General features: G+C 37.0%; 1 protein-coding gene across 1 annotated transcript in view; it reads right to left on the reverse strand.

Moving 5' to 3' along the window:
* LOC148973548 (uncharacterized) overlaps positions 1 to 4,450 on the reverse strand; it is a 44,545-nt gene extending 40,095 nt beyond the window's left edge. The window contains 1 exon segment of the mRNA XM_089119957.1: positions 4,287 to 4,450. Within this exon segment, the coding sequence (XP_088976083.1) occupies positions 4,287 to 4,450 (164 nt within the window).
* Between the last annotated feature and the right edge of the window lie 17,820 nt (positions 4,451 to 22,270).

The following is a 22,270-nucleotide window of genomic DNA, read 5'->3' on the forward strand; positions in this document are numbered from 1 at the left end:
CACTTTTGACTGGTATACTGTCAATACTACCGGTATACTGGTAGTATACTGGTATACTGACTGGTATATAGACAGACTATAATATCCACTTGGTTAAATGGCACACATATGGGTCAAAATGTCACAGAGGTCTGATGAGGGTTGTTGTTTTGTTTTGTTTGGGAACCTCTTATTGCCGTTTCTGTGAGCACACGACAAGGCTTGACAGCAGTCATCGGACATCTCCTTCATATCCTTACTTATTAATTGTAATGTATCCCAGGGGAATGAGATGCCAAAACAGCTTGTCAGATAGATTTTTTTAACCGACAAAAGTTTGTCCAAAAGGCATGCCGCCCCGCTTGGCAGATAAGCAGTGAGGGATGATGTGTGAGAAAGACAGAGGGGTATTGTCTCTTTGGTGTTACTCACTCATTCCTCTCTGTCTCCAATCCTTCTGCCTCTCCTGCCCGCCATTATGCTACCCATGGGCTTGCCCATTACATACATCAAATTCAGCTTGCTGGCTCCAAGATTGTCCCATGTAAATGATTCAACCCAGAACGCAATCACAGTGTAGCCTTTTCCAGCATGAAAGGAAGAAAGAAAGAAAGAAAGAAAGAAAGAAAGAAAGAAAGAAAGAAAGAAAGAAAGAAAGAAAGAAAGAAAGAAAGAAAGAAAGAAAGAAAGAAAGAAAGAAAGAAAGAAAGAAAGAAAGAAAGAAAGAAAGAAAGAAAGAAAGAAAGAAAATTATTTTTACAATTCTTAAAAATGCTAATGGAAGAGACAAGATTACAAATGCTAATTGTCAAGACATTGCAATTATCTTAATGTTGTGTTATAGTTAACATTTTAATTAGGTCAAAAAAAAAGTCAGTACTCACGGGACGTTGTGCTTCACATACATTCGTAAAGCAATCTCGGCTGCCTAGAGATGCATACGAATAGGTTGAGTCAGCAAAAAGAGAAAAAACCTCTACATTCCCTGTCAACATTAATGACACTGATGTGTGTCAAACCCCCCTCTCCTCTCTTTCGGTTAACAAGCCTGCATAGCAGAAACTAGAGATGTAAGGATACCAACATTTCAGTATTAATAGCATACCAGTGAAACTTCACACTAACATGCGAATGCACATACCCTTTTCATTATTAAAGCTAAATACATAAAACAATGGTACATCAAAGCTAAAATAAAACTATATATATATATATATATATATATATATATATATATATATATATATATATATATATATTCCCCAATAAAAAAGAAACACACAGGTATAAACGCAAGCATTCAAATGCAGCCACCCGTCAGTCAAACATTAGTGTCACCTTAGTACTGAACAATTCTCTTTTGGCTCCCAAGGACCAGCTAATATAGCTTTATAGGTCTTCGGCAGCTCTTGAAGCAAAAGAAAAATAAGTAAAATCCTCTTGTTCATCTAATTTGCTCAGCATGGAAAAAAACGGAACAGTGATACATATTTTATATCTCCGAGGGGCGTGAGAGAACGGCGCGAGGTTGGTGGTGTGAGCCGCACCTGTGAGCACACCCACCCTGATCTCACAGGAATTCGTACGAATTTTACGAGGTGGCTAATTCGTAACAATTCATACGACCTCACTCGTACGAATTAGTACGAATTTGCTAAATCGTACATATTTTACGAATTGGCCAATTCGTATGAATTCGTATGAATGACCTACCCCTGACCCCGCCCCTAAACCCATCACGTGGGTTTAGAGAAATCAAACGAATTTGCATGAGTGAGGTTGTACGAATTAGTAAAAATTAACCACTTTTTTAATCATTCGTCGAATTCTTACGAATTTGTCGTGATCACGAGATAGGGTAGGCACACCGGTCTCGCATCTCTCACGGAGGAGCGGAAGCATAAAGGGGGAGCGACGACGTGGAACATGAAGAGAGGAACAGGCCTGCTTTTTTTTCTATTTTGTTATATTTCATTTTCGGTAGCCAGCAGTTTCGTGAGGGGCTGCTGGCAGGTATTTTGTTTGTTTATTTCAGTTAAATAAAGTTTTATTTGATTGTCCTCTGGTTCCTGCCTCCTTCATCCTTTAACCTTGCAACAATATTGTAAAGAATCTGATGGTCCTTTTTGAAAAGCCACAGAGGGTAAAAGCATTACTGTAAAGAAACAAAGGTCTGCTATACCACTTTCGCTGTAAAACAGACAATGGCTCATGTATCAGAGAGAGTTCACAGCTGAAATCTGCACACTGAATCTTTTTGACAATATTCACATCCTTATTAAAAAAAAACCTAAGATACAGTTTTCTTATCAGGTGTTTTATTCATTGTCAAGGCGGCTCTAAAGACAAACTCCTTGAGGCTTTTTCTCTTTAAAGCATCTAACTGCAAACTAAAGCGAAATAACCATTTTTTTTCAGATGCCTGTTTTCAGATGTATCTCATAGAGGAAGTGTCTCCTCATCTCTCATTACCTGTGGTGAAGTTTCATATTGGGAACAGCTGGAGGTTTTTGCTATATCCAGGTAATCTTGAATGCACTTTGCAACATTTCATCTCCTGAAGCAAGAACTTACTTGGCTTTGGTTTCAGATACAGCAGGTGTCTGTGTAGGAGACAACATCCTGTTTAACCATGAATGATTTACTGTGTTGTGTCTTAAACATGTGGATTGCCTGTCTTTGCCTATCAACTGGCCTCTTTAACATCCTAATTTAATCTGTGTGATTAGATTAGCACTACAGAAACAGGGAACGCTCCCCTGAGGCCACTTTAATCGAGCTAGTAGTTACACCAGTTATGACAGCTCCTTGGCACATGCAACTTTCTGGCATTCTATAGCGTGCATATGTGAGTCTAGAACTTTGATGAAATCATTCATGGTAAATATAAAATGAGGGATCTAAATCACTGAGTTGTGGTTACCAATAAATCAGATCGAAACCTAAAATTTACTTCAAGTGAGCATGATTTTGCCAAGACATATCCCTCGATATTCCATATTCTTTTTGCTGGTCCAATAGCAATGTTCCTGCAGTTCTAACAGTTTTAAAGGCACTTTCACACTGGGCATGATTAAGTGACATGAATGTAGGCTACGTCACGCTGGCGCTCTTGAATTAAAACAATAGATCCCTATGGAGCTATTCACATTGGTCCCGATATATCACAGCATGACAAAGCAAGATTTGTTTTCTTCGAAGAGGTGTAGCGTTCTGTTTATTATAAAACACATCTGCCTATTGTTGAATTAAAATCTATTTTATTGCACGCACTTGATAATGGTTTATATGTTGTACCAAACTTATGTAACTAGTTGCTTATTAGCATGCATAATACTAGGACATTGGCTGTTTATTGGTAAAATCACATATTATTGTCTTGACATTATTGTCGCATGACATTATTCTACATTCCTAATCCTTCCCAATACATAAACGTAACAACTACCTTACTATTAACCTTTTAATAAGCAGTAATTAGGAGTTTATTGAGTCAGAAGTCATGGTCATTAATTTAACTACTTCAGGCTAAAGTGTGACCTTTATTTATTTTTTAATAACTATTTACTGTTGTATGTTGTGCAGCAAACAAAGGTATGAGATACATATGAGGAAAAATGTATTCTTGGTCAGCACTACTTTCCATGCAGACATGAATTATCTAAAGGCAATTGATCGTTTTGTGTTCAGTGTGAAATCTCCATCTGCCTGTAATTCACTTAGCTTTATCTCGTCTAGCTCGTAGCTCAATGTTACCTCAATACCACAATTACAGCATTTAGTACAAATGAGATTTCCATATTATCTACCAATGTTGTTCATTTCAACATTTCAAATGTTATTTTTAAGCATTTTAAGGTCTAGTTCACACAATTAAAATTTGTAATTATAACCATTGCTTTAACAAGTCAATTAAACTGTCCTTAATAAAAACAAGAACAAAAAGTGCTTGACATTTTTCACTATGTTCCTGCAGAGGCGTATTAAAGCATTAAAATTATAAAGTTGAGAGCAGTGGGCATTTTCTGTTTATATTGCTTTAATATATTGCTAATTCTGTTTGTATTGCTTTAATATTGCTCTTTGAATAATAGTAATTACATAACAGACCAAGGCTTTTTGTAACATGAGTCAGTCACTTGTGTCTTATATCAACTTGTGTCATCAACCAGAGCACCATGGCTCAATATATCCCTATTTCACTGTTCTATATTGACTCTTCTTGTAACTTGTTCCCTTCTTAAAATCATTATTTACCCACCTTTCCTTCTACTCACCTGATAACCTACAGTATGTGTAACTGTGACCTTTCAGAGTCATAAGTGAAGTGGTCATTTGGCCCCCTGAGTGACACAAAGTGACAGAAGGAGTCTGCCCAGAATCCCTGGTGACCCAGTGGCTGGTATTCGTCCACACCAGCTACAGGTACAGGCTTCAGTTTCTCCTTATATCCACTCAGATCATCTGCCATGGCCCATTGTAATGCAAACAGATTGCTTTATCCATACACAGCATTGGTTTAATTGCATCCAGTTAAGTGGGCAAGGGAGGTCTCGGCAGCACCAGCTGTTCAACAGATCAGACAAGCTCTCCACTATCAATTGGAACAAATATGCATGCTTGTGAATATATTTAAAGTGGGTAAAGAGGATAAACACATCTATAAAGAGGATGAGAGATTTACTTTGTGGCAACTAAAGGCCAGAACTCAGCATTGGCGTTTGCAATGCCAAGATAGTGGGTTTGAATTCCCAGGGAAAGAAAGAACTGAGAACTGATAAGAATGTAAAAAAAATAAATAAATACCTTTACCTTAAAATCGCTGTGCATTGCATTTGAAACAAATAAATGTGAATTGAATTGAATTGAATGCAACACAAACACGTCTGGCCCAAGCGGCAACATTCTAATCTGAAAAATGAAGCCTACCCGGAAGTGCGAAAAACTGCAATACGTCTAAAATCCGCTAGAGGGAGGTCCCAAAAGGGAACAAATGTCCATAGACCCCATCTTAAAATGTCAGTTTTCACAGCATAAATTCATGCTTTTACAGGTTGGTCCCATGGACTTTTATTGCATTTTTCGATAGGTTCCGAGTGCCTGACAACTGTGAAGGGGGTGAATTTTTTTCTAACTCGTTAGCTTAGATCATATTTAGATATAAAATGTATGACAAAGGTTTGAAAAATGTCAAAGGTTTTGATGTGTGTGTTTGTGTAGCCCATTCTCACTCCAGCCCATTCATTTGGACATGCTTCAATATCTGACGCTTTAGGCGCCCTTTAGCGTCAGTTAGATGACGCCCTAGGATCGCGTGTACCCTACCCCCACCCCACACCTAAACCTAACCGCGTCCTCTAACAGACGCTTTCCTTTAGCGTCAGTTAGATGACGCCGTAGGATCGCGTCATGTAAGTGTCGCTAAAGGGCGCCTAAAACGTCAAATATTGAAGCATGGTCAAAGGTGACGCCTTGGGGTGAGAATGCGTTGGTTTGTGAGTGTTTCATATTTTTAATCAACAAAGACATTATTTTACAGTAATGACATTATTTTACAAAAGACATTCTTTCAAAAGCATTTGTAAAAAAAAGGTAGTGTATGCCACAATATTATTTTTGATGTCACCACCGTCATGACAGAGCAATAATTTGAAAGGAATTTGAGCACATTTTTGCAAACTGTCAACATATTTATCATACTGTATAAATAACATAAAAATACAGACATTTGAAGTGACATTTGAATTTAAAATGAATAAAATTAGAAAATATCTCATCCAATTCCACCCTGTTTTTTTCCGCACAAAGTTCTGTCATGAAAATCTGATGGCACAGACTAATAGGTCCTTAACCCTCTTGGGTTGGCAATCGCGCGGGCGCAAGGGGCTTCCTTATCAGTGCAAAAGAGACTCAAATTACTCTGTTGATTTGGATCTTACATTTAAGTGTTGTTCATCATTTGATCCTGTTAAGTGTCTATTTTTTCATGGATACTCACAATAAAAACCAAGTGTTCTGCTTTTTTGTCAAATAAAGAAAAGTAAACATGATGCAAATTTTGCCTTCACTCTGTCAGTGAAGTTTATTCTGAAACATGTCCGAAAATTAACTGTAACTAAGTAAACACTTCTCACACAAGCTGATTACAATCATATTGTTCACTATAGGGCACAGCTGATTGGTTCCTGTTGTATCAGTAGCCATTGAGCTTGCTGCTTAACCTTGGTTAGCATTTGCCTTAGCAGTGCAGCACGCTTTCAGAAACCCTCCACCTTACCCAGCTCCACCTGAATAGATCTGCAATGGGTAATTCATGTACATTATTGTACAGCTACAGCAGCATGTCATTACTAGAGATAGCAAAGATATTATTACAACTGTAAAAATGCATAAGATGCTGGTGTTATTGAAACTGAAAATAGAATAGGTTATTAAATTGGACTAGTTGTTGAATTTGCTTCTGAAAAGAAGTCGACAACGTGTTCAAAAGACATAAAGCGCTTTGTCTTCTGTCAAAGGAAAAAAAAAAGAAGAAAATGTAATTTCTAGAAAAGTAAAGGAAATGGACCCCGTAAATGTACCTCGTATCAGCCACCTTTGAGAGTCATTAGCCTTATTCCTTTCAGAGGCATGCCTACTAATGAGCCAGGTACGTTCACACAGCTCACATAGCTTGACAGAACTTGCAGAATGAAAGATTCCTGTTTGTTTTCATAAAGATGTTTTCATACCCCGTAACTATCATTAGCAGAATGTTAAAATATAGAAATAATAAAGATCAAGGAAACCAAGGTTAAAGTTCATGCAGTGACGCTGACAGTATACAGTATACTGCATCTTGTAAACATCATATCAACCAATTTAGTGAATTAAAGCAATGCTGAACAACACAGTGAAGTAATAACCTTTTCTTTACTGCTCATTATGATGCATGGGTTATTTTTGTAAAAGGTCGCCGTTTCTTTATAACTCCTCAAATAATTTTCTGCTACGAGACAATCTTATTAAAATCAAAGTATTGTGTATCTTGGGAAGATGCTGTAATATCGGGAAAAGAACATTTCTCAAACATAAAAGATACTTCTGGCAAGACCAGTTTGGTTGTGCGGTAACTGTTCCTGTCGACAGTTTTCATTAAGTTTCTGTCTCTTTCTTTGTTTCGGGTACATCAATAGTTTACGCTTCTGAAAAGACACCGTCTCTAACAACAGCAAATGCTCTTACAACTGAGTGGACCATCAGTTCTTGCTAATACAAACAAACCCTTTCTGTGGTCTCTTAACAATCTTGTTTCAAAGCCACAGTTGTTTATTTTCAAAAACCCACATTTTATTCTGAAGGTCATTGTGCTGAAAAGGGTCCATTATGATTAATAAACATTTGGTAAACTAATACTGTTCCATCAATATTGAATAATTACACAGGAACAAATGAGTAATGCAATATTAACATTCTTACAACTATTAACCAGAAACTCAGATTAATTGGTAAACATAAGTTAACTACCTTTGTTAACATGAACTAAGAATTAACAATACTTCTTTGGAGTTTATTTAATCTTAGTTTATACTAATTTCACCATTTACTAATATGTTATTACATTAAAAGGTTGTATTTGTTAACATTAATTGATGCACTGTGAGCTACTGTAACATGAACAAACAATGAGCAGCTGGATTTTTTATTAACTAACATTAACAAATGTTTATAAATTATATAACAAATGCATTGCTCATTGTTAGTTAATCATTAATTTTAACTAATGAGCCTTATTGTAAAGTGTAACGGATTGATTAATTAATTACTAATCTGTTAAATGTGGTAGTCAACTATTAGCTAATCAGTAACTATTTTTGTTCATACCTCCCAGACTAATAACTACTATACAGGTGCATAATTAAAGTGAATACTGTATAATCTATAATTAATTCTTATGTATATTAATTCTTACATTATTATGGTGGTCATAGCTGTAAAATAGCTGTCTAAATTCATTCCAGCTGAGTATTTTATCTCAGCTCAAATAGTCAGCCCATGAAGCTGATTTTTTATTTATTAATTTATTTTTTTTCTGAATAGACTATTTCTTTCCTGAGTGACCTCTATTAAGTCTGCCATGATATTACTTGGCCACAGGCTCTCTAGCATTGCGGTATGATGAGATGAGAACTTAGTCTGCAGTTTCAACTGGACCCGTTTCTTTTTACATCGGCTCAAATGATGAGTATTAGCAAATTACATGGTCCTAAGGTCTATTGCTGTTATCACAAACCAGGCCAGCGGTGTGGGTGGCATGTCGTGCAATTGCTCCCAAAGCAAGCTCATATTACACACACGTCCTAATTAGGGTGGTCTGTTATTTAGTTGCAAATGGTCTGCCATGGACCCCACAAAAATTGTTTTGTGCTCCCACAGGAGGCTATTAAGAAAGCATAAGTCTGTGGTTACTAAGTTGATTTGTGGTTTAGACAACTCCACGTTCACCACGAGCCCCCTTCAATCAGGTCTGTTTACTGAGTGGATTCAACATCAGAGTACTTCATATTTAAATCTGTCTTTGGCACTGAGCAGTTTAACACAGTGGTTCTCAAGGGTGGTCATGTCTCAATGCCAGAAAAATGTAAAACACAGTTAAATGAATATGTGTTTCATGTTTCATTTATAAATTTCTGATGTTGATAAATCTAATAAAGCTTCACTGTATGCATTTAAGACTTAAAGGGGTATTCCACTCCCTTCTCCGGAGTGATGATATTACTGCGCTGAGTCCATGTGCCGAGTCGAAGTTGCTGTGGTATTCCGCCATACGTTATAGTTATCCATTTAAACGCTTAGAAAAGCTCAACGTTTTATTTTGTGTTACACTACTCATGTAATTCTATTTAAATAGGGAAAACGTGGAAGTGTTTGGTCGCTTTTCTGCTTGGATTCTAATGAATGAACTGGGCTAAGTTAAGTGCGATCAATGTGTCTTGCACACCAGAACGATTAAGTGCACGCACTGAGATGAGAGAGGTATGTTAGTTAAGGGAATAACATAGTTTAATATGAAAAACGGTTTTGACCACTTTCAAGCAGAGATGTATAAAGAACTAGAAATCCAGATTGAGTGAAAAAAATACAAGTGCTCTAAGTGACTTGAGAAGAAGTTGACGTACTTTTTAAGCACCACACTTAAGTAGATTTACTAAAGTATTCAACATTGTTTGTACTTAGGTATTGAAAGTAGTTTTTTTAGTAACATTTTAGTAGTAGTAACATTACAGTAGTAACATTTTTTTTGTTCTTTTGTCAAATCAACTTAAATAATTCAGCTGAGATAATTTATTATTTTGAGTTTCTGATGATTAAATTTATCACCTTCATTGAATTAACTCACTTTTTCCAGTTCAATCAACTTAAAATTTTAAGGCAACCAGGTTACTTACTTTTTTTAAGTTAAACCAACAATATGTTTTTACAGTGTACTTAAGTACTAAAAGTAAAAGTACAAGTATTGTGTCATGTAATTATTAAAGAAAGCAGTCAAAATTTTGAACTAGCAATCAAATAAAGCGCTCTGGTGGGATACAAATTTGCTTTGGCGGCCACCAAAAAAATGTCATTGCAGGACAACCCCTGCATAACTTGTCAATGTGTGTGTCAATCAATACTATTACCCCATAAAACTGGCGTGTGATTTAGGCAGCATGACAGCCAACTTGCAATGAATGATTCGTAAAATTTTTATAATTGTAACGAGTAACTATCAGAACATTAAAAAAAATATCAATGTAAAAGTATTACATTCATCGAAAATATCTACTGATGTAAAAGTGGAAGTATGAGAAAAAATACAATACTCTAAGTACAGATACAGCATTTTAGTACTTAAGTACAGTACTTAAGTTGTTCTGCTTTCAAGCTGCACACAGATCTGTGCTGCACTATTTTATTCCATGTGCTGAAAAGAAAACAGGAAAACAAAAACACAGATCAACAAAAGGGATAGAAAATTAGTCATGTTTCCCCTCAAAGTAAGATGTTTGATTTCATGAAACCAAGAGTGGTCTGTTATTGTACTTTGAGCAGATTTTTATGGCAAAGTGTTTAAAAATTCAAAACATGTTCTTCACACTAAGAAAAAAAAAATGTTCACTGAAATGTTCTTTAGGTAACCAAAAATAGTTCTTATATGGCATCACTGTGAAATCCCCTTTTGCAACCTTTATGTTTAAGAGAGAATAATATAAACATTGCCTCAAAATACAAAATATATTAATGTATGTATGTATGTATATATACATACATACATTATATTATATTAAAAAATATTAAAAAATGCCATTCAAAAGTGTGGGGTCAGTAAGATTTTAACTGTTTCCAACAATAATAAGAAATGTTTTTTTTGAGCAGCAAATAGGCATATTAGACAATACTGGAGTAATGGCTGTACAATTCAGCTTTGACATAACAGGAATACATTACATTTTAAAATATATTAAAAAACAAAACATGGTAACACTTTATTTTGATTCTACTTGAACATTCTGTTGAAGTAACTTTGCAACTACAAGTCAACTTATTCTAACCCTATCAGCCAACTATTACTCTACTATCACTCTAAAAAGAGTAAGTAGATGCAACATTACTTTTTAGTCAACAGAATGAAGTGAAACCCAGTTATTTTAAATTGTAATAATTTCGCAAAAGTTTACTCTATTTTTGATCAAATAAATGTAGCTCTGGTGAGCATTGGAGACTTCTTTCAAAAAAACATTTCTCACAATGAGTGCTGTCAGTTTTCAGCATGCTCAATACTGACAAAATGTGTTGTGACTGGATGTTCTGATCTGATCAAACCTTGGCCTGAATAATTAAAAAATATACTGATCTAACACAGCCCACCCATGTAGCCTGCATAAAAACTCGGAAATCAACACGCACACAAACTCAGACCCTCTACACACAAATCAACGCATCTGCACTCGCGCACAAACCGAAACCGCACACTCTACATGACAAGCGCTCGGAGACAGATTGCGATTAAACGCTCCATTAGTTTCTATAATTCTCTCGCACCCTCACTGTGAAAACAGACTGAGAAGGACATTGTGTTTTAGTTCAGAGCTGCGCACACCCACACAGGCCAACAACATGACCTCATTTAACAATCCAATCATATTCAGTGTTTCGCCCACTATCATATAGACCTAATGCACAATGAAGCAGCATGCAAATTTGATTATAACCAAATAAAGTGGCAAGCGGCATAAAAACATGTTCGCTTGGTGTTTTAACATGTAATCCTCTTGTGCTACCTGCTAAGCGATACACGGAGAGGTCCGTTTTCTTTATGTGGGTTGCATTTGATGAACAGGCAAATGTGGGTGTGAAGACGTATATAAAATGCAAGTGTTGCCCTGCCTGGGCTTGGTGCCATGACAGACTGTGGAATCAGGGCGGCTCAATGTGAAGAGAAGACCGGGAAACATTAACCATCACAGACAGGCAGTCAGCAGAAGAGCAGTCTGCTAAGGTTAGGGGGCCGTGGGCCGATCTGCAGGGGAGTTGACAGCATGTTTCAGATATATAAACAACAAAAACATCCAGTCACTGCAGAAGGCGCTGACACCACACTGCTCTGAACCTTCACAAGCATGCACTTTAGAAACAACTGTGTTTTCTTAGTGCATGTGAAGTACTCCGGGAAAAACAAAAATGAAGAATAGAATGCTTTCTTTTCACTGTTGAACTGCATCCTGAGGATAGTTGCTAGAAGAATGCTAAAATAGAAAATAGAGAACTGATGGAGCAAGATAAGCAAAACACAACGCTTGTAAATTATTAATGACCAAACAATGCTATAAGTGAATTATAAATGCAGGCATTGAAGTTGAAGGCTTTGTTCCAGAGAGGGGTTGGGTTATTCAAGGAGATATAGCTACAAAAAAAGCTGTATTACAAAACCTGCCTGCATTTCAATTGACCTTCCCCCAAAATTGCCATTGTCCAATCACACAACCTAGCAACATTTACTATGTGAGCAGGTCCATCAAACATTGACTTCAAGCAAGAAACGGTGCTGATAGATTGTCTGGAGTCCCCTAATAGATACCCCAATAGATTGTTTGGAGGAGTGCACATTCGCAACGGGGAAAGCAAGAAGCTTACTTGAAAACATCAGTTCATAGAAATCAACATCGTAACGAATAGAAATAACCTTAAATAATGTATGGTTATCTGCATCTTTCCGTCTCTTATGTATAGTTACTTTTTAAACATGAAAATCCCTTTCAGCGTGACATGCAACCTGCTTGTTAAAGCAAATGTATTGTATAATCCTGTATCTGAGGCAAAATTACTAAATATGCAGAGCGAATTATATATGTGATGTGATCTGGGAAAACCTACCCTATCTCACGACCAATTCGTACGAGTGATTCAAAAGTGGCTAATTCGTACTAATTCATACGACCTCACTCGTACAAATTTGTACGATTTGTCTAAACCCACGTGACGGTTATGTTTAGGGGCGGGGTCAGGGGTAGGTCATTCGTACGAATTCATACGAATTGGCTAATTCGTAAAATATGTACGATTTAGCTAAATCGTACTAATTCGTACGAGTGAGGTCGTACAAATTGTTACGAATTAGCCACCTCGTAAAATTCGTACGAATTCCCGTGAGATCGGGTTGGGGAAAACCCGTCGGGTGTCGCACTGGTACATCTTGTTTATCATTTCTGAACATAACTTGGGAAAATTCATTAGTTTAGTGCAGAAAAATAGCGATTTATAATGTCCAGCTGAAAAGACTGTGTTTCTCTTTAACAACGCACACAGGCAGCGGAGCGGAGGGGGAAACACAAATCTGCCGTTTAGCTCTCCTTCTCTTTACACTACAAAGACAGTTCACCTATCAAAATAAACCACATAACAGAATAAAATCCATTCCTGGTTGAACTACAACGGCACCCAAGTTTTTATTTATTTATTTTTATCCAGTTATCGTGAGGTGTGATTCAGAGCACAAGAGAACAACAGAGTCTGAAGCTGCTCGTTTAAAAGATCTTGCTCGCCTCTCAATCGTCCAATTTCAAAACAGTTTTCACAGGATTAATTTCGAGTTTGTAAGCTTTCAAATGATACCTAATCTATGATGATTACTAAAATATGTGATATGAAAAAAGGCAATAAAAAAGGGAGCACCAGTCAGTCGTCCAGCTAGCAGGATGTGACGGTTATTTAAACCTGTTTTTCTCAAAATTCTCTTTCTGAAAATCATAGCGATCAGCCGACTTCAGATAACCATAACTTTTGTTACAGACAACCAATAAAATAAATAAAAACAGATTTGGAAAGGGCTTGAACCCAGCGTTAATATGGTATCAAAGCCTGTAATATGTCAAATTTCACCATGTGGTGGGTTTTCCCAGATCGCATCACATATTTCTAACTACAAACAATTAGCCACAGAACCAGCTAATAAAATCTTCTTCAAGGCTGTGGTTGCATTTGAGGCCCTGTTTACATGAGAACAGTCACGGGTGAAAACGTAAAAATATTTTATCGGATGTGCCTTTCGTTTACACGGCGACACGGCTTTGGGGCTTAAAGGAGAAGTTCACTTTTCAAAAAACTTTTGCCCCAAAGCCCTTTGAACAGTTTACAGTTTGTACTGATAGTGTCTTTTGGACCTTGGTTCCCACTGAAGTGCATTATATGGAGAGAAATGCTGGATTATTTTCATCAAAAACCTTAATTTCTTTTCGACTGAAGAAAGAATGACATGGACATCTTGGATGACATTGGGGTGAGTAAATTATCAGCAAAAGTTTTTTTGTTTTTTTTTTAAAGTGAACTACTCTTTTAAAAGTGCAAAAAAGTGAAACCACCCTCCAGAGTGGAAATCTTAAAATCGCTCTACTGCCGCGTTCCCGTGTAAAGGGTAAAAACGTAAAAGTCTGCTAGACAGTGAAGGTTGTGCGCAGGCGCGTGGACTTGGTGTTGTTGTGTGGCAGTTGCATCACCATCTGCACGCGGATTTCCCACCCAAAACGCTCGTCTATACGCACAATAAAAAGTGATATCGCAACGCCACTTTTGTGTTTTCTCTTCAGAATCGTTTCTGTGTAAACATAGCCTGAGGTACAGGTCTCGGAGATTTCATTTGAGACCGGTATAAGCATTTGCCTCGATAGTAGTCGTGTCTCCATCATTACGTATTTTTATATTTTGAATGTATCCCTCCACTGCTTACTCTAACCCTTTGTGCCTCAATCTGGAGGATATCGTGGAGGTATTGCTCCAAAAAAGGTCACTGACACACATGGGTATACTTCTTCCCGTAATGGAAATCTGTCGCGCTGCGCTGGTTGTGTTTGACCATTTGTTTGATGGGCATAGTAACAATAACTAGGGGGCTTGGTTTTTGTGAACGGTTGGTCATTTAATTCCAGCGTCCAAATGTAACACTTGGCAGGCCCAAAATCAGAGTAAAAACTGGCTTGCATTAATGTGACCTGCATCATAACATAATTTAAAACAAATTTTAAGAATGATAGTGTGACCCTTTCCAATGTAAGTGAAAAATCAAAGGGGAAAAATAAAATAAAATAACTATTTTCACCTCAGGGGACGATTTAGTATCAGTGGTTAGAACGCCTCCAGAACTCCATATGGTAACATGTGGAATATTTCTGCACTAAAACAAATTAAAATGTGAGTACTAATATAGTCATGACTCATGACGTGTTCCACACATTGTGATAGGTGCAGCTTTACTTTGTTACTGTCCACACTCTGTGTATAATAAGTTGACTTGTAGATAAGATAGATAAGTAGACTATACAGTTTTACTATTACTATTACTATTACTATTTACTATTATAGCCCCAGTGACGTGCTAATGGTACACTTTTTGCACATATTCTTTCAGTGTTTGGCAAATGAAATGGCTTTGTTTCAGTCAGTGAAAGCCTGAAGTGTTTGATTCAATCTGTTAATGTAGGTGGATTGACAGCACAAATTAATATTAAAGAAAATATCTAAAAAATAACCACTTTGTTTTAATTTTTAGTTTTTTCAAAGGAGATTAAATAAAAAAAAGAAAGAAAGAGGGAGCGAGGGAAAAATAGATTGGTAGAAACATACCAGCTGTCTGAAAGTGGACAGTATGTCAGCCACCTTTGAGAGTCATTAGCGTTGTTCATTTGAGAGGCATGACTAACTAATGAGCCGACATTTCCATTCACGTTGACTTCCAATAGAGTCACTGTTTGTGTTTTTCAAGCCATCATTAAGCTCACAGCATTATTAGATAAATATTAACTATGCCACTCATTAGAGACTGTTAGACTGCATGGTCCACTTTCGCTCAGTCTGTTCGAATTGTGGCTAGGAAGTAAGGAAAAGCTGCAAATGTTGATAAGGTCACTGGATGTGTTTAATCCTGGACTCTTGGCAGGGATCACAGTACAACATGCCAGCAGAGAAAGAAAGAGAGGGATGGTTGCTCTCGCCCCCCTGCCCCCTACGGGCGGATCAGTGGAGCGGGTCGTCGCTTTTGCCCACAGATGGGCAGGATGCCACGGCACAGTCACCCCACACACATTTGTCCCCAGTTTGCCTTTGCGCAGCTGAGGCCATTTCTGAGAGCACTTCTCCCTAATGCACTTTAATTGAATTTCCTTCTGTCTACTCTAATCACTGCCTTACACAGATCCAGTCACAGCACTGCTCTTGTAGAAAGTTCTCAATCCCTTCCGTTGTCTTTCCAGGAGCACAAAATTACGTTGTATTATTAACACAAAGGTGAATGATTGTTTTAATAATGCATATAGCAGTTAAATCGAATAAGGCTTCATAAACAGTGGCGTCAGAGAGTTTGTGTGGGAGAAATCTAGACAAATTTTGCATTGCATTAGAAAACTCATTGAGTGGGCCGTAATTGTATTAACTGCGACATGATGCAGTGTGCTTGATGACACGGTGTTGTTTTTACCTCAGCCTGCGTCCGATCTGCTTTGCTTCCAAATGGATGCCTCGCTGTCCGTGCCTGAAAAACACTAGGGATCCAAAGCTTTAACTCTAAACATGCATTTATTTCATCCTGTACTTTATAAGCCATTTTCTATAATTTACAAGAGTGCAGATTCTGCAGATTAAAGGTGTAGTTAGGACAGTCATTTATCACGTTTTATTTCAGGCAGTTTCCATATTTTCAAAGAGTAGCATTGGATGGAGATCAAAGTAGCAGTAAAAGTATTAGACAAATCAGTCTCCGAGTGCCCCTGTAATGGTCAGAATAACAGTACACTGTCAAATAAACCATGCAAAAGTCTGACTGTTTTATTTTTTCCCTCAAAAATTAGCCCTTGACTTTTTGTCCACCACATGAAGCACAAACCTTTTTTTAATTATCTCTGCAAGCAATCCACTGACAAATTGAGACATTCTTGCCTGTAATGACACACCAACTGCTGGCCTTTCATCATTGCATTATTTCCCAAAGCAGTTAAGGTGATATCCTCCACAGACAACAGGTCTAAGGTCTGCTTCACTTAATTCTGTTAAAGTAACATCTCTTCCCGTTGTCTCAAAGGGCCGTGGAAAACGATCTTGGATGGTGCTTTCAAGAGTTGTTGCTTTCATTAAATCGCCATTTTCTCTTTCATGTCTTAGAATGTGACCCTGGGCAAGAAATTAATCAGAAAAGTTCTTCATTTTAAATTGTCATTGTACAAGTCTCATATTTTTTACAGTTATTGGAAGCTGATTATGATTATGAATGTAGGTGAGGTTGTTGGGTGGCACAGGTTTTTATTCTGTATATGTATAAATGTCATGGAGGCAAGCTAGTAAGAGCTGTTCGTGTAATCCTCACTCCCTCTGGCCTCAAGATGCACGCCAGCGTTGTCATTCCTGACAAAGAAAGGTCAACTCATTATTGAAGACAAGGGTTCACATACTTTAACCATTGTCCACTATAAATCTTTACACAGTGTGTTCAGTAAAAAAAACCATGAACACACCAGTTATGTATAAGGGAGCACGGGGCACAACCTAAAGCGGGGTTAAATGTAACACGGATCTTTTACATAGTTTGGCGAGATCAAGCAGGAGTGCGTTTCCCGTACAACGACGTAGTTCGCTGATTCACTACCATAGTACGATGCATCGTTGGAAAAATTAACTAGCTAGTCACGACTGTTTCCAGAAACGCATTGTTGCTAAATTTCGTTCAACCACGTTGGTTTTGCACGTGGTGGAGTAATAACTACTTTTAATTAAACTGTTTGAGATCCAATTAACGCTAGATTTGTTTTATAAAAATAACAGACATGTCATCTGAGGACTATTTCTAATTGTTCTCAGTTGTTTTACTTTATTACCAGACTCAATATTTGGCTTGTTCTTCCATAGTAGAGCACGTTCACACCCATGCGCACTCTTCAAACACGTTACTTCCAATCTTTTGACAAACTAAAAGACGTAAATTCCATTTGTATGTATTCTAAATAACAGAGACCGGTTGTACTGAATGTCAGCTTGCTTATTTTGCTCAAGATAAGGATTTATTACCTCCAAATGTGATGCAATATAGAAACGATGGCTCTAACCACAGGTCGAGAGCTGTCATTCAAACCACACAACTTTGCGATGCTGTTTGCGAATGTTCGTTGGAACGATTGTGTCGGGAAACACCGATTCGTTGAACTATGCTGATAACTTGCGACCATAGTTGGCTAACAATGCTTTCGGGAAACGCACCCCAGGTTGTCTTTCCGCTCTTTTTCTGTTGCTGCCAGAAGACGGTCCCCCACGAATTTGTGGAAAGTTTTGATAATATTTAGTGAAGATACTGGACAAAGAGTGTTTTGACACCTGCAAGTAATTTTTTTCATCATAGGGTTTTTTTTTTTTTTTCAGTTTCTGAGTTGGGTGTATACTGTACGTTTCCAAATCTAACTTTATATTGCCTTAATAACTGTCTTGTTGGCTCAAACATAGAACCGTTTTGAAACTGTGTTTTTCTTTGAAAAAATGTTTAAAGCCCATGTTTAAGGCCTTGTCCACACTAATGTTTTTTTGTTGTTGTTTTTTTTTAAAAAAAAACCCACATTTTTTCTCTGTTTTGGCCTTCCGTCCACACTGTGACGGTGTTTTGAGCAACAAAAACTAAGCTTTTTGAAAACGCTCTCCAAAGTGAAGTCATATAACTGACGTCTTGGGACGTCTTTTGACCATACGTCAACATCCACCTTTTTAGGGTACCCTTAAACGTTGGTTACATGACGATCCCAGGCCGTCATACAACTGACACTTTACCTTTAACGTCGGTTAGGTAACGGGGTAGGTTTAGGGGTAGGTTTAGGTCTGGGGTAGGATCCGATAACATCATCTAACCGACGTTTAAGGGTACCCCAAAAAAGGCGGATGTTTACGTATGGTCAAAAGATGAGACTGCGCTAAAAGTGGATACATTTGAAAAAGCCATTTTGGTGTTGTAGTGTGGACTGTGAAAACTGAGCTATTTAAAACCAATTAGTCATGTGACGCATATTGAACCTATAGATATTCATGTATACACCCATATTGTGTCTGTTATGTGCTATTCACTTTCACAGGGTTGCTAAAATATTTTACTTTGTACACTCTTCATATCACAGTTTGGCAAAGATGACAGAAAATTCACTCACATTTACTGTCCTGCGGCAAAACATGAGGGCAGTTGCGTTTAAGACCAAACATATCATGGTGACTGAGTGCGACCTGGACGCATCAGTGAATGGTGAGATATTTTGCTAAATAAAATGATCCTGCCAGAAGAATTGCGTGAAAACTTGATTATGTCTTGTTCTGTCTGTATCAGCTCAGTGAAGTTCAAAAGTTTCTCATCCACTCTGAAACATTGTAAAAGGCTAAATTCACAGCATTACAGTGCATGTGTAAAACCTCGTAAAAGCTATCGTTTTGAAACGAAAACTCCCGATTAATGTGGACTTACCTTAAGTCAAGCCAAGCTAATTAAGTCCTTTTCCATTTTGTTCACGTTTATTTGAATAAGCTGGGTTCTCACTTAGTGGACTTTGTTACAATTAACTAACTATAGGAAAGTGATTAAATATTATAAAATTGAAAGTTTCACCAAATATTTGTAGCATGTTTCAAACTTCAAAAGTGGTTAAAACCAAAACCTTAGTGTCTTAAAATCTACCAGTAGTCTAGTACATGGTATAAGTTCCCTATTCTTCACCACAGTTGAGCATTTAAATCCCTGTGTATTAGACTTCAAGCAGAAGTATTACCATAGACAGCATGTCAACAGCAGGGCACATAGCATTCTGCTAAGGTTAGAGGGCCGCAAGCTGATCTGCGAGTGAGGTGGCAGTGTGTTTCAAATATAAACTTACAAAAACTGTCACTTCAGAGGACAATGACACCATAAAACCCTTCTGAACGTTCATGAACTCCTCAAGCATATGGTTTTACAATCATTTCCTCATAGAGATGTGTAGTCCAAATATAGATGCATTTATGGGACTGCTATGCTTGTTTGTTTTCCAATATCCTGAGGATACTTGAACTAATGCACAGAATACTAAAAGAGTTCACAGAACTGAAAGAATGAGATAAGCCAAACACAAGGCTTCTAAATTGTTAATGAGCAAACAATGTGATAAATAAATAATGAATTAGGACATTTAAGTTCCCTCAGAAGGGTTGGATAACAAGAGACAGAGCCACAAACAATGAGGTCAAGAGATGATGTACTATCCATAAAGACTGAGGTAGGAAAAAAGAAAAAAATGCTTTTGAATTCATTTAAAGATTTTTTTTGTTTGTTTGTTTTACAAGCGCACATCAGCAGCTTTTCTATAATGCATTAGACCATCTTTAACAACCTGAATGAAGAGGAAAGGGACAAATGTGGCAGTAAATGGGACTAGATAGCAAAAAGGAACAAAAAAAATCTTTTTTCAGTTCTATTTCAAATGAATACTGTTCTTCTTAACTTTTTATTCATCAAATAATCCTGAAAAAATGTATGTCCACAAAAATACCACAGCTGTTTTCAACATTAATAATAATAAAAATACATGTTGCTTGAGCAAAAATATATTAAAATTGAAAATAGTTAGTAGTAGTATTAATATTTCTGTTAGTACTTTATTTTTGACCAAAAGGCAGCTTTGGTGAGCATTAGTGTTATTTTAATTTTATATAAAGTTTTAGTATAGTGTTTTTGTAAATTGTATTTTTTATTTAAATCTATCAAGTTTTATTTTACTTTTACTTTTATTTACTTTAGTACAGAGCCCGTAAAGGAACATGGAGGTGTAAAAAGATTATATAGGAGGAAAAATGATAAGTCAATGCTTTTTTGTTCTTTCGCAAATGTTTTGCGTCCCTCGAAAAAAAAAAAATGAAAACGAGAAGCTTAATAAATAAAGTTTAAGTAACAAAATGCTTTTGTGTGTGTGGTGATTTTAGTTTAATGTAGCTGATAATACTTTTGATATGAATGTAATAGCGTGTAATAAAATATTAAATATAATAAGACATTTTAGTTTGTTTGATTTAGCTTTTGTAGTTTTTGACAGCAATACTCAAACAGAACTTGAAGACAGTAGCATTTGCATGGGTGTAAGGAAACAAATCATTTGCATAAAATTCTGTCAAAATTCCAGGCCTCAACAGCTGACAAGAATGGAGAGAATTCCATCACGCATCATGGCACTTGTTTGTTCAGTCTCTGAAAACATTTGCTGGGACACAGATTCTTCTGCACGCTAGTAAATAGGACCATTACTCTATTAAGCAGTGATAAATTGCTTTATTCTTCTCTTCAATTTGTGCTGTCCCACAGAAATGCCGGTTATTCCACACTGAAGGGCTTGGAACACTGATGTACACACTTCAATTCTGTTACCTTGGAAACATAGCCCGAAGTGAAGAAGGCATCAGCAAAGCAGACAGACACTGTCAGTGAGGATTCCAGCTAATATTGCAGTAAACATCCGAGCCATACGCTGTTAATGTGACCAAATGGGTTCGGAGACCAGGGCTCCTTGTATCTGATCTAATTTTCCCAAAAAAATGGTTTGCACTTCACACATGGTTTGGCTTTATACATAGTTCAGTTTGCCTTGTTCATCCACGGGCACAGACACAATTTAAAATTTTGATATTTTACCCTTTGATTAATATTTTGATATTTCACCCTTTGACTCTTAATGTAATTATATACTGTATAGATGCTTGAGTATAAATATCTCATGCTTTAAATTTGGCATCTGTAGTAGTCAGACATGCTTTGCGGGGCTTGGAGGAGAAGCTCTGCACCTGTACACACAATAACAGATGGCATGCAGCAACAAAACCATAAGGTCATTTTCCAAATCATATTTCAACATTTATGAAATCCACAAAAAAATAAGAGCTATAATTTGATAGTACATAGTGGTCTAACCGTGCCCCAGACCTAAACCTACCCATAACCGAAGCATTATATTGACGCTAAAGGGTGCCATGTGCGTTGGATGTATACGCATTTTCAAAAGCATCAGTATATAACGCCCTAGAATGAGAATGCGTTGGTATTTCATAAGACTTTAACTTTGTCAGCTATATAAAAATATGTAGCATTTCCTCAAGTTTTACCTCTGCTTTTCCTCTGCAGTGACAGTCGATTTGCATGGGACATTGGTGATGACAGTACCACACCCACTCCCCTCCCTTCTTCTCACAGCTATCCAGACCCATTTAAGTTGCATTTTTCAACTTGAGCTGAAAGAGGGGGGTTTCATGACCCTTTAAGAACCATTTTCACTCTAAAGATGATTCAATCACACAACTTTAGTGCTGAGTTATGAGGTAGCAGTGACTGAGGGGATGCATTATGTGTGTGAGCTGGGCTGCAGCTGTTAACAGCCCCCAATGGCCACTGAAGGTATTACAGATCTCTTTCACAAATCTCTCCCTGGGAATTTAATACTTTAGATAGACAGCTATCCATATTTTAACCATGTTCATTCATTTGAATTATTTCAGAATTAACAGATCTATGCTGGTTCTCATCAATCAGAATAAATTCATTTATAAAATTTAATAATTTAAGTAAAATCAAATAGATAAAAAAAATGCCATGATTTTTCAGATTTTAGGGCTGGTCAACGATTAATCACATCCAAGGTTATACACAGTACACACACACATGTAAACACAAACTTACGCCGCCTTCACACTGGCAGTTGAAATCAGCTCCGATGCGGCTGCGAAACGACCGGAAGTCATTCATTTACTA

Source organism: Pimephales promelas, chromosome 15 (assembly GCF_988280905.1).
Source record: "Pimephales promelas chromosome 15, fPimPro1.hap1.1, whole genome shotgun sequence".
Lineage (NCBI taxonomy): Eukaryota > Metazoa > Chordata > Actinopteri > Cypriniformes > Leuciscidae > Pimephales > Pimephales promelas.